Source organism: Syngnathoides biaculeatus, chromosome 23 (assembly GCF_019802595.1).
Source record: "Syngnathoides biaculeatus isolate LvHL_M chromosome 23, ASM1980259v1, whole genome shotgun sequence".
NCBI classification, from domain to species: domain Eukaryota; kingdom Metazoa; phylum Chordata; class Actinopteri; order Syngnathiformes; family Syngnathidae; genus Syngnathoides; species Syngnathoides biaculeatus.
This window is the reverse complement of record NC_084662.1, coordinates 6,990,583-7,002,851: the sequence shown is the minus strand read 5'-3', so window position 1 is coordinate 7,002,851 and position 12,269 is coordinate 6,990,583. Positions and strand designations below refer to the sequence as shown.

The 12,269-nt window shown below is 48.5% G+C and overlaps 2 protein-coding genes across 3 annotated transcripts; one reads left to right on the top strand and one right to left on the bottom strand.

The window, feature by feature from the left end:
- Positions 1-194: 194 nt before the first annotated feature.
- Positions 195-6,454, top strand: msraa (methionine sulfoxide reductase Aa). Its single transcript, XM_061812581.1, has 6 exons — positions 195-844; positions 2,264-2,332; positions 2,463-2,582; positions 3,109-3,213; positions 3,296-3,402; positions 4,735-6,454. Exons 1-6 carry the CDS (start codon positions 703-705, stop codon positions 4,921-4,923), a joined length of 732 nt encoding a protein of 243 aa, XP_061668565.1. The 5' UTR covers positions 195-702; the 3' UTR covers positions 4,924-6,454.
- On the bottom strand, positions 6,450-9,939 carry LOC133496704 (12-(S)-hydroxy-5,8,10,14-eicosatetraenoic acid receptor-like). 2 transcript variants are annotated; one of them, XM_061812580.1, is made up of 4 exons: positions 9,526-9,938; positions 8,543-8,795; positions 8,321-8,464; positions 6,450-6,930 (listed from the first exon to the last, which is right to left on the bottom strand). In XM_061812580.1, the coding sequence occupies exons 1-4, from the start codon at positions 9,678-9,680 to the stop codon at positions 6,463-6,465; spliced, it is 1,020 nt and encodes a 339-aa protein (XP_061668564.1). In that variant the 5' UTR covers positions 9,681-9,938; the 3' UTR covers positions 6,450-6,462. The 2 variants fall into 2 exon arrangements, with proteins under 2 accessions (XP_061668564.1, XP_061668562.1); XM_061812578.1 differs by having other exon boundaries at positions 8,321-8,795; positions 9,526-9,939.
- Between the last annotated feature and the right edge of the window lie 2,330 nt (positions 9,940-12,269).

Sequence of the window (12,269 nt, the reverse complement as noted above, 5' to 3'; positions counted from 1 at the left end):
AGCCTGCAGAATGACTGACTGGCGGAGGCTGGACTGCGCCACTGCAGCCACACACTCCATGAATATCATTATCATTAAGGAGGCACCTTTACTTTGTGTCAAAGTAACACCACAGCAGTCGCTATTTCCATTTAGAGTGGACAAGGACATCCCAGAATCCGTCCACTGGCCACTGCATTAGGCCCAACTTTTAAGACAATGCCCCCCATTTTCCGCGACTGATATAGATGTCATTTGACCAGATATGGTGGTGCTTGTAGTTTGTATGACTGGTCAAAAGTGTGCAACCACAAGCACACTTTCTCATTTACGCAGCCTAACTCTATTGGGAATTTGATCACTTCCATGTCGCTTCGACAAGAGGGTCGCATAAAACTAATGAGTTGACTCCCCAATGATGTTATGTTGCAGTTTGAATAATTCGGCTGGCAAATGGGGGCGTTTGATTGTTTCGATAGCAAGTAACGTGTACAACCAGATTAGTGCTGTATGTATGATGTCATTTGGATTGCGACAAAATCAGCACAGGGGTCAATAATTCTCTCCAGAAAAAAATGCATTTATATTATTGCAATCGGTTCATGACCAGTGTCCGCATCTTTCCGTGTGTGTCGCTGCTGAACGCGAAAGTAACGTTGTTACAAAACGTTTGCAGGTGGATGTTACGTAGCTAAACGAAACAAGCTAGCCGGGTTGTGTTCAATGGTCTCCTCCTCCGCCTCCAGACTAAGTTTTATTTGGCGACACTTTGTCAACAGTCGGATGGGCGACATGGCCTCCAAGGCACAGATGCCAACCCCGGAAAAAGCGCTGCCGGGTCGGAGCGAAGCCATCGAAGTAGCCGGTAAATCTCCACCGATTTAGCTTTAGCAAGTTAGCTTCGGAATGACGACACGACTTTGGCTCACTTCCCGAAATAACTACAACGGCTTTTTTTTTTGTTTTTTTTTGTTTGGTTATTGATATAAGTAGCGGATACATTTCACGCCCTAACAACAGTCACTTCGAATAGTGGGACAAAAAAAGATGTTTGAAAAAAAAAAAAAAAACATGATTCGACATACGTGCGCACGTCCAAATGATATCTACTTCCGCGCAAACAAGTCCACATAAAATAAACAAACAAAAGTTGTAAAAGGCTACAAGCAACCAAAATTAATTTGGCACATCTGTTTTAAGTATTGGTTTGCTGCTTAATTCCGAAAGTTAAAATGGACATAGTATTTTCCACCAAGTAAAAGCAAGTGTTGAATTTCCTCATTCACAGCCGGGCCCATTTCTTGCCAGGATGAAATTGACTCGTTTTAGGGGCTCATCCGTTTAACGCACGTCGGCCGTCAGTCACCCCCACATGCCCCACATATTGCTGGCTCAATGAGGGCCCATCTTTGGTTAAGCAGAAAACAAGTGGGCCACAAGCGGAGTGGTCCTTAGTGGTCCTTCCTCGTCTGCTCTTTGCCCGGCCGGGTCCATCGATGCAGAATCGTCCTCAGCGACAGCCGGGCAGGCCCCTCTCTGAGAAGCAGGGGAAGCGGCAGTAAAACAGGCCGAAATCCAATGCGGGTGTCACTTCTTGTACGGCACTTGTAAATTGAGATTCTTGTGCATTATCACTTTTGGATGCATCATTTCATCACCAAGATACCGAATTACACGTCATTCGTAGCAGTGTGGAACATGCTATGGCCACAGGTAGCTAATATCTGTTAAGACCGAAGCTCAGCTTACCTTTTGGCTTTGACATGACACGGTAGGGATGAGGAATTACGGACGGAAACCTAATCGACTGTCATTGAGAGGCATTCCACCGTACAGGCCAAGTGTTGTCGTAATGTTGCGTGACAAGCACGTCGCCCCCTTTCGTCCATCTGCTTCTACTGGATGTCCTTTTAGGTTTCGTATTTGAGATGGGAGAGCGTGTCGAGTGTGTAGGAAACAAGAAGACCGCTGTCAGCTCGAACCTGGCAGCCGCTCCCCCTTGGCACCGCAGCGGTACGAGTGGGGCCGCCGAGTGCTGGCGCGCCATGAATAGACGTGGGCTGGCGTCGGAACCGAAAAGGATCCGTTTATGCTTTTTGCCTTTCGCGCAGGAATTTGCTGCGATCGGGTGCAATTTCGCGCAGCATCCTGAAAGAAATGTCTTTGGGATATCGACGAGGTTTTCCGTCGAATCGATTTTGAAGCAACTCACCACATTTGCGTTGACGACGTCCACCATCGTGTAAAAAATGCGTGTCGTCTGACCTCCCGCGTTCTTCCTCAGCTAAACACGACGTGAACGGCAACCGGACCGTGCCGCCGTTCCCGGAAGACACGCAGACGGTCGTTTTCGGTGAGTACCACTCATCTGAAGATCGATGTACGTACGTGAATCCTTTTCCAACCGGAAGTACTCCATCTTTCAGCAAACATTGAGCTCAGAACAAAAAGTTCAATTTCGTGCGTGTCGTGGTGTCCCGCAGGGATGGGCTGCTTCTGGGGGGCGGAGAGGAAGTTTTGGCGCCAGAAAGGCGTTTATTCCACTCAGGTGGGCTACGCCGGAGGGTACACGCCCAACCCCACCTACCACGAAGTGTGCACGGGTAAGATTGGGGATTGCGTTTTGGTTTTGGAATATTACCGTAATTCCCGGCCAACGGAGCGCACCTGGTTACGAGCCTCACCGAGTACATTTGGAAAGGAAATACATACGCAAGTGCCCACATTGAAACACGAGATATTTACAAAGAAAGACGGTACACAGAAAGAGTGGTGCTAGTGCTAACGCTAGCGCCGCACTAAAGCTAGTGCTAACGCTAACAGAGCCAGTTAAAATAAAACATACCGGTAAATATCATTGAGACGCCAGTAGCACATAAGCAACACACTAGCACTGTGCTAACGCTAGCGCAGCTAAAAAGGCCGGATCGGTAAAAGTCACTTCCTCGGCACATATATTCCAGCGGTCGGATTCTTACTTTTTCCGCTCGAGTGCCCCTTTGTGGCCGTTAGTAAAAATTCACAAATTAGCCGCATCAGCGCTTAAACCGCAGGGATGAAAGCGTGTGAAAAACGTCGCGGCTTGTAGGATAGAAATTACGGTATGTAAGTTTGATATCTCGTGATCAGGCATGACAGGCCACGCCGAGGCGGTCCGAGTGGTCTTCCATCCAAACCAGATTTCCTTGGCCGATCTCCTCAAGGTCTTCTGGGAAAGCCACAACCCGACACAAGGTACGTTTGATAGTGGACTTGTTAGCGTTCTTTTTATGATTTATCCTATTTTGAGCTCACGTACTGATGCGTACGTGTGCAGGAATGCGTCAGGGCAACGACGTGGGTACGCCGTACCGCTCGGCGATCTACGCCTGCGACCAGCAGCAGCTCGAGGAGGCCATCGCGTCCCGAGATCAATACCAAAAGGTACGCGTGAACTGTCGCCATGCTGGGACTCCCAATTTCTTTCTTTGGGGTGCAAAAAAAAAAAAAAAAGAAACGTACACAAACGCACTGCTGTTGCCGCGGTAACATTGGTCACATCGCTGCAGTTTTTTCTTTTTTTGTCAGCGGGCCGCCACTCTGGGATCGTTTGGTCATGTCTCGATGTCAAACTGGTCGGAAATATGCGATGAGCGTCTCCATTTTCTTTTTTTTTTGTTTTTTTTGTTTTTTCTTTCTCCTACCAGATTGTCCAGACCCCCACCCCCACCTCAAGATCCCCTCCCGCTCCCATCTGTGTGTGTGTGTGAGCAGTTGGCCCAAAGCAAACGCACACGCGTACTCTTGCCAAACCATCTGGGTCCTAAATCTGTCCCCCCGCTAAAGTCACTTGAGTTGCAAAACTAACTCGCTCGGTTCCTGAAAGCTTTTATTTAGTTCCTTTTTTATTTTTAATTTTTTTTCCAAGCATTCCTGACAACGTTACGTGACAAATTTTTGTCCGTTTTCGCTCACGTTAGCCCGTCTGGTGCCCCGTTGTGCACAAAGTCTTGCTCACGAAAGCAGTCACGAATGTAAAGGTCGGAAAAGAAAAGGCTAATAAACAAATCGTCCGTCCATCCATTTTCTTAGCCGCTTATCCTCACAAGGGTCACGGGGAGTGCCGCGGCTCTATCCCGGCTGTCGACGGGCAGGAGGCGGCGTATGCACTGAACTGGTCGCCAGCCAATCGCAGGCCACAAGGAGACAAACAGCCGCACTCGCAATCAAACCGACGGGGCAGTTTAGACTGTTATTAATTATTGTCACATGTTTTTGGGATGTGGGAAGAAACCGGAGTGCCCACCCGGAGAAAACCCACGGAGGCACGGGAAGGACATGCGAACCCCACACAGGCGGGGCCAGGACCGAACCTGGGTCCTCAGTACTGTGAGGCCGGCCGATGCTTTACCAGTTTGAGGCACCGTGCCGCCCCAAAAGGAGTTTTTTTTTTTTTTTTTTTTTTTTTCCCACTTTTCTGCTTCTACCATGCGCCATTCATTCTTCATACTCGATAAAATCAATCACAACTGGACTGTTCCGGTCATGTTTCGTCCCCCCCCCCCTCCATCAACAAGGCCTTTTGGACTCCCAGGTCTCAGCTGGTTTGGAAAAATTCCAACTTTTTATGGGCCAAGTCCCAAACCACGTGCGGTATCAGTCTTGCGGAACGCAAACAACAAGGCGAGTCGACCGACCATCAGTCCTTGGCGGACGTCAACTGGACAGTTTGCATCCCATAATATCGACTGACGGTTACTGTATGCGCTCGCGCAGGTTCTGACCGAGGAGGGTTTCGGAAGCATCACAACAGAGATTGCGGCGGGCAAAACCTTCTACTACGCGGAGGACTACCACCAGCAGTACCTGAGCAAGAACCCGGGCGGCTACTGCGGGTTGGGCGGGACTGGAGTCTCCTGTCCAATAGGAATCAAGGAGAAGGCCTCGCCGGCCAATCCCAGCTAAGGATCGTCGCGCTCGCTTCAAAACGATGAAATTGGGTTTTGATTTTGGATTTCGCGGGGGACCAGGACAATCTGTTTGGATTGGGGCTAGTGTAGAGCTCATATTCACAAATCAATGCTTTTGAGAATGTTGTACAGTTATACACATCCGGAAAATGTAATCAAATATGCATCATCCAGTCACCAAAACGTTACTTTGAGAGGATAATACATACAAAGCTGTTCTAAAATAACCTCATTAAATATACATTAGATGCAAATCCCAATTTGTATAGCACATCTTTCAAATAGTTACGCTATACAAAAAGAGAACTGCGATGGTGGAAAACCCCCCCCCCCAAAAAAAAAAAAAAAAAAAAGTCAAACCCAGTCTAAGACTGTTCGCCAACTCTGATCTCTGAGGGGACACTACAGCTCTGCTTACCTTTCTGCTTTGACATGACCTGAAAATGGTTATTTCTTTCTGGGACTGAGCTTGGGTGCCAAGTTAGTGGTGGAGAAATTTGCTGTGGGACTGCTTATTATGTTTACTCACCCACCAGAACAACTTTATTGCAAAAGATGAAAGATTTATTTGGTGATGTAATTTCACACTTGATGGCTAGGCTGGCACGCAACTATTCGTATACGAGACCTTAAAAAAGTGCGATTTTTCTCAGCATGCCGTATGTCCACAAAAACTTTCCTCAAAAGTTGCAAGTGCAAAATAACACCTCGTCGTGCCGGCAGAGGGCAGCAGAGTAGCGGCTTCGTCCCTCTCCAGCGCATCTCTTTCCTTGTTGGCACGAGTTATTTTCCCTTCTCTCCATAAATAACTTTGCATTATTAACACGTGACCTTTTGACAGCGGCCGTAATTGGAACGTCTGTCATCGCCGTAATGATAATCACCAGTTGTGAATGATCGGGAGGCTGCTGAAAGACGGCGGCGATATTACCGCGCTTTCCCCGTGAGAACAAACGCAGAATACATAAATCACCGCCACAAGATGGAATGTAAAAAAAAAAAAAATTAATCCTCGAGATTTGCGGAAGATAAAAGCCAGCAAATGGAACGAGTTGGACTGGTTTTTTTTTTTTTTTAAATTGGATGTCACACAAAAACGCTTCCGAGTGGGAAACGCTTAGATTTGTTACACAGGAGAAATATTTTCTTTCACAAATGAAATGATTTTTATTTGCTCAAGTTCAAGCTTGTTTGAAACTCGCGACCGCGTCGCTTTGGACTAGAAGCCGTCAAATTACTCGTATTGTAAAACTATGTGAGGTGACATGCAAACACATTTTCGGTCTTCGCGCTTATCGTTTGTCCGAATACGTAAATGGACATCCCACAATGACAACATGAAAATGTTTTTGCAATTTTTACAGATTTGTCATAATGTATATAAAAGAATGAAAGTACATATGATATATTTAGCTGGCTTACTAAAGTATAGTCACAAATGGCCATTTATATAGTGGCCTGAATTTTCATTTTTTTCTCCGTGGAATGTGACTTTTGGGCCAAAAATAAATAGAAAAATAGATTCAGTTAATGTTCATACTTGTATTTTCTCAATCATTGGCAAGGAGAGGCTCCTCCCGGCAGAGGCGGCGGCGGCGGCGGTGGCGGTGGTGGTCTCGGCCTTGCGCAGCCTCTTATGCAGGAAGGCCGGGCAGAAGGCGTCCACGTAGGCGTCCTTGAAGCCCCTGTGGCAGAAGCAGTAGACCATCGGGTCCAGCAGGCAGTCCGTGTAGGACAGCACCATGAGAGCGTCGTAGACCTGAACCGCCACCTCCTCGGCCTCGTCCCATTCTTGGAGCCGCACGTAGAGCAGCGCCGCTCTGGCGAGGGCGCACGGCAGGAAGCAGATGGCGAAGATGACCGCCACCGACACCACCACGCACGTGGCCCGCCGCAGCTTGGCCTTGTCCCCCACCGTCTTCCTCTTGAGGCGGCGGACGATGCGCAGCGTGCAGTACAGCAGGATGACGAAGGGGACGAGGATTTCCGAGAAGAACACCACCTTTGGCCGACGAGCGGCGCCGCAAAAAAAAGTGACTGACGCGGAAAGGGGAATGGACGAATCCGTCTGGACTCGGGGAAAAGCCACGCGTTTGTTCGTTCATATGGAAGCGGAGGACACGCTGGAGGGAAAAGACGCGTTACGAAGGTTTCTAACCCTCCATAAAAGCAGTTTTACGGGGTTAATTTGTTGCATTGGTGACTCACCAGGAGGAAGTGAGATTTAATATTTGATGATGCGCTTTTGGACAAAAGGAAGTGTGGTCGTGATATCTTTATTGTTGTATTGATGATTTATTTGATGGGAGGCATTTACCTGTGGAAGTGGATGATATATCGGTGGCACGGTGGAGCAACTGATTAGAGCTCTGGCTTCACGTTTCTGAGGACCGGGGTTCAAATCCCAGCCCCCTCCTGTGTGGACTTTGCGCCTGCGTGGCTTTTCTCCGGGTGAGCACTCCGGTTTCCTCCCACATCCCAAAAACATGCAACATTCTAAATTGCCCCAAGGTGTGATTGTGAGTGTCTCCATGTGCCCAGCGATTGGCTGGCGACCAGTTGAGGGTGTACCCCGCCTACTGCCTGATGACACCCGGGATTGGCTACAGCGCTCCCCGCGACCCTCATGAGGACAAGCGGTTCAGAAAATGGACGGATGATAGATATATTTATTTGCTAGGGCGGCACGGTGGCTCAGCGTGAAAGCGTCAACCTCACAGTTCTGAGGTCCCGGGTTCGATCCCGGCCCCGCCTGTGTGGAGTTTGCACGTTCTCCCCGTGCCTGCGTGGCTTTTCTCCGGGTGGGCACTGTGCTTTCCTCCCACACCCCAAAAAACATGCAACATTATTGGACACTCTCAATTGCCCCGAGGTGTGATTGTGAGTGCAACCGTTTGTCTCGACGTGCCCAGCGATTGGCTGGCAACCAGTTCAGGGTGTACCCGGCCTCCTGCCCGTTGACTGCTAGGATGGGCTCAAGCGCTCCCCGCGACCCTTCTGAGGATAAGCGGCTAAGAAAATGGTGGATAGATTTATTTGATAAAAGGTCTTTCTTTGAGGTAGCGGATGATGCAACAGGGGAAAAATGAGTTTAATTCATATCAGGTGTTGTGATAATGTTACTGTTGACGTCACCTAAAAAAAAGAAAAGTGTTTATTTGAGGTGAGCTATTTATTTCTGGTGCTGACGTCGGACTGAGGAAAAAGGAGATGAATATCTTATGTAATTCATTTGTCGTCGCGGTTGGAAAAGGCTGCCGTTTTTTTTGGTTTGTTTTTTTTTTTTGAGGTGAGGTTTTTATCGCCACCTAGCGGACGCGCTGCATTTATGCGCTGTATTTTTGAGAGAACCCGAAAGACGGCGGATCGAGTAGCAATTTTTTTCCAAATACCTCTCTGAAGACGTCGGCGACGTCGTGGTAGAAGGTCTCGACGGCCCTGCCGAGGCTGTTGCAGCACTCGAAGGTTTCCAGCATGGTCGGGACGGCGAGGAGCAGCAGGAACATCCAGATGACCGCCGAGATCTGCGGTGACTTCTTCAGGGTGTCGACAAAGCCGCAAAAGTTGAACGAGGGGGGCAACCGGAGTGAATCCCCGCCGACGAGCGGCATCACCTTGACGATGTTCCTCTGGCCGAGGTGCACCACGTTGAAGTAGCGGTCCAGGGACAGAACGACCAGGAAGGCGATGCTGGCCCCGCGGTTGAGGAAGAGCATGAAGAGCATGGCCTTGCACATCCGGTAGTTGGGACTGCGCCTCTGACCCAGTTGGTAGCTGTGGGCCTTGGCGGGGAGGCAGGTCACCAGCAGGAAGTCGGCCACCACGATGTTGAACAGGAACACGCTCTTGTTCTTCCAGAACTTGAACCTTTTTTCACGTCCCCAGAATGACAATTTGAAGCAGTTGTACTAATCCCGCTGCACTTCTCTTTCTATGGCTGGATCCAATGACGTGCCAACGACACGTCGACCACAAACGTGACCGTAAACCGCCAAAATAACAACTGAAGAACTTCTCGAAAAGTTTGGTCAACATTAGAATGTCAAACTTTTTTTTTTTTCTCCCAATTCTACAGTCACGCATCTAATTGAGAAGCCTCTGCCAGAAACGCTAAACAAAGCAGTTATTACGTTACTTCCTAAAAAGGGCAAAGACTTGGAGGAAGTGGCCTCTGACAGACCTCTTATAGATGAATAAATAGTGGACTCGGTACCGCGGCGACTGAACTTGTACATCCGTTTGTACGTTGTTCTCGTCATAATCTGCGGCAATTCTTCAGTCTCATCGATTTCTCCGTAGAAATTGAATCATTGAGATGGCGAAAAAGGCTTTAAACCAGGTTGAATGGCCGAATTTCCACTTGGGGCATCATTTGATTTCCTTGATAAAACTATTCTATCAGGCTCCTAGCGCCAGAATCCTTCTAAACCAAACATTCTCCACCTTCTCAGTTTAGGTTTTGCACAGAAACTTGGTTGTGGTTGTCCTTTTTTTTTTTTCTCATAATTGTGCAAGTGTAAGTAAGAGTGTCTGCAGAGCAGAACTTGTTGCATCAACTCTCACGTTCACGAGTAAATAATACAGCAGGAAGCGGTACCTGAAAATGAAGATGTAGAGAACGGACAGGTTGAGGGGCAGACCGAGCACAAACTGGCCCACGACCACCCCGGAGAGGACGTTGTACGTGGTGGGCTCACTGACGTTGCAGTGGTCCAACTTTCTGTCCACCCCCGACGACGAGTTGGTTCCCATCCTGCTTCTCCGCCTTCAGTTCTGGCGCCGTTACCGACCTGGGTTAGGGTCCCGTCAAATGTCCTCCGAGCGGCCTCAAGTTCGAGTCACATTCCAAGCGAGCGTTCAGTTATCAGACGCCGGGTTGGAAGGTGGCGACTGCTGCCAGGCAGACTGATGAGTTCCTCTTCCTCGCCTCCCCGCGCAAACGGACCGAGTGAGAGAAGGAGCTTCACGCTCGGAGGTGTGGTTTCAATTCGGGCCTCCTCTTGACTCTGCACCCTCTTGGTTTCGCTCCTTTTTTTTTTTTTTTTTTTTTTTATTGCCGGGCCTCCGAAATTCCCGTCGGTATCAATGAAATCGAGCCGTGAAATTCCTCAGGTGTCCGCGACGGAGACGGACGCTCTCTCGTTCGTGTCTGCACGCGTCCCGCTTCGACGCGGCCGTGACCCGCTGCGGCTCGTCTTTGTTTTAGCGTTTATTGGTGGTCTTCGCTGACGCTTGAAATTTAGTTGCAGTCGATTATTATTATTACTGTTTATTTTTTGGGAATACATGACACGTTTGTGGAAAAAAACAAGGCATTTATTTGAGGTGAGGTGTTTCTTTTCTGTAGTGGAAAACGCAGACAAGTCCATTTTTGTTGCTTCTTTTTGTTTGCGCTCGGCTTTTGCCCAAGTGAAACATTACTCTCCCCGATGATAATCTGGCCAATGAATGACGACTCAGACGGCAATCATTTATTCGCCGGTTTGTCGCTCGGCTGAGTTGTGACGGCGACGGCGAGGACAGTTCGAAGATGGCGCTGATTAAAGGGTGTACGGGGGGTAGTCGTGGCCTTGTCGCTTTCTGCCGCGTTTGTGCACCGCACAAACCTTATTTGACAATCTCATCTCTCCCTCTTCCTGCCTGAGAGCCTCACGTTTAAATACATCAGACATTAGATTAACGCCAATGTCAGATAGCTGCTAGATTAACCGCTAGATTGCCTCGCTACTAGGGAAACCTTCAGCCGGATCGGGTAGCTCGCGACTAACTTAACTAGTTTCTCAAGAAACTAACTGCCGGATTGGCTTGTTCCAAGATCAGGCGGCTAACTATTTGTGTAAGTAATTCAACCCTCGGGGGGAGGGGGGGGGGCCTATCTGTTAGATCGGGCAGCTCCCGACTTGTTTGAACATTGCGACTTGGAACCAGAACTGATAAATCTTCAGCCTTGTTCGAACATTGTAACTTGTAACCAGAACTGGTAAATGTTAACAGCGTTAGTGTCGTTATAACCCAAATTAAACAGGTGAGTCTCCGCTAGGATGAAAGGCAAAGTTTATAAAAGAGAGGTGAGGCAGGCCGGCCACGGTGGACGGATTGGAGACGGTGGGACTGAAGAGACGACGCGGAAGCAGAACTGGAGGTGGCAGAAATCAAGATGCTGAGGTTCTCGTTCGGAGTGAGCAGGTCGGATCGGATTAGTAATGAGCTCATTAGAGGGACAGACAAAGTTGGACGTTTTGGAGACAAGGTGAGAGAGAGCAGACTGAGACGGTTTGGACATGTCCAGAGGCGAGAGAATCTGAGCATGGATCTGCCAGAGAGAGAGGAAGACCAAAGAAAAGGTCGATGGAGGTTGTGAGGGAGGACACGAGGACTGTGGATGTTCGAGAGGAAGAAGCGGGAGATAAGCTAAGATGGAAAAAGATGACACGCCGAAAGGAAAAGAAGAAGATGACAACGTTTAAGAAATAGATGACTTCGTTTGGGGCAGGGGTAAAAAAAAATAAAAAAATAAATAAATAAATCCCTGGTCATCTTTCCAAACATATCCGGTATTTATTTTCGTGCTGCCGAGCATCCCAAACATCATTCCCAGTTTTATCTCCTCCATCGGACCACAACCAGCATGCGTGGTTAATGTCGTGTCCTAACACGTCCCGTCGGAAGGGAGAAGGCCACCACAGAGACACGCGGGACAGTCCTCGGGTACGATTGGAGGGACGCAGAGTTGGCGGGGGAACCTGAAAGTCCGAGTAAGCGTACGAGTAAAGACGTTAGCCGAGAAGAAGGGAGGTACTGGGATAACGGCAATGTCCCAAAAAACACCACAATGAGGACGTCTTGAACGCCAGGTTGGACACTCCACCAGAAGGAGATTGACTGATGCTCATTGGCCAGACGGACGGACGGACGGAGGGAGGATGTGCAGCAGGTTAGGGTGCTTAAGGATGCGCAGTCGATGCAATTGGGTACGCTAGTGCTGGATTGACGCAAAGGTTACTTTGAGCTGACGGATGAGCAAAATGGCAGAGAAGGTAAAGAAGAAGATGAGAAGAAAGCCGTGGCAAAGCGGGACAGACGCAAATGCACTCGGTCATGATGACCGAGACGATTATTCTAGTTTTTTTCTGGAGTAGATGACAAAAAAAAGAAGGCATTTATTGGAGGTTAGGCTTTTTTTTTTTTTTTTTTGTATTTGGATCAAAAAAAGGTGTTTATGCGGTTGAATTATTGCAGTATTTTGTAATAGACGACACACTTGTAAAAGAGTAGCTGTTTATTTTAGCTTTGGAATTTATTGTAGTGGATGATGCATGTGGGGGGGGGGGGTAAACGTTT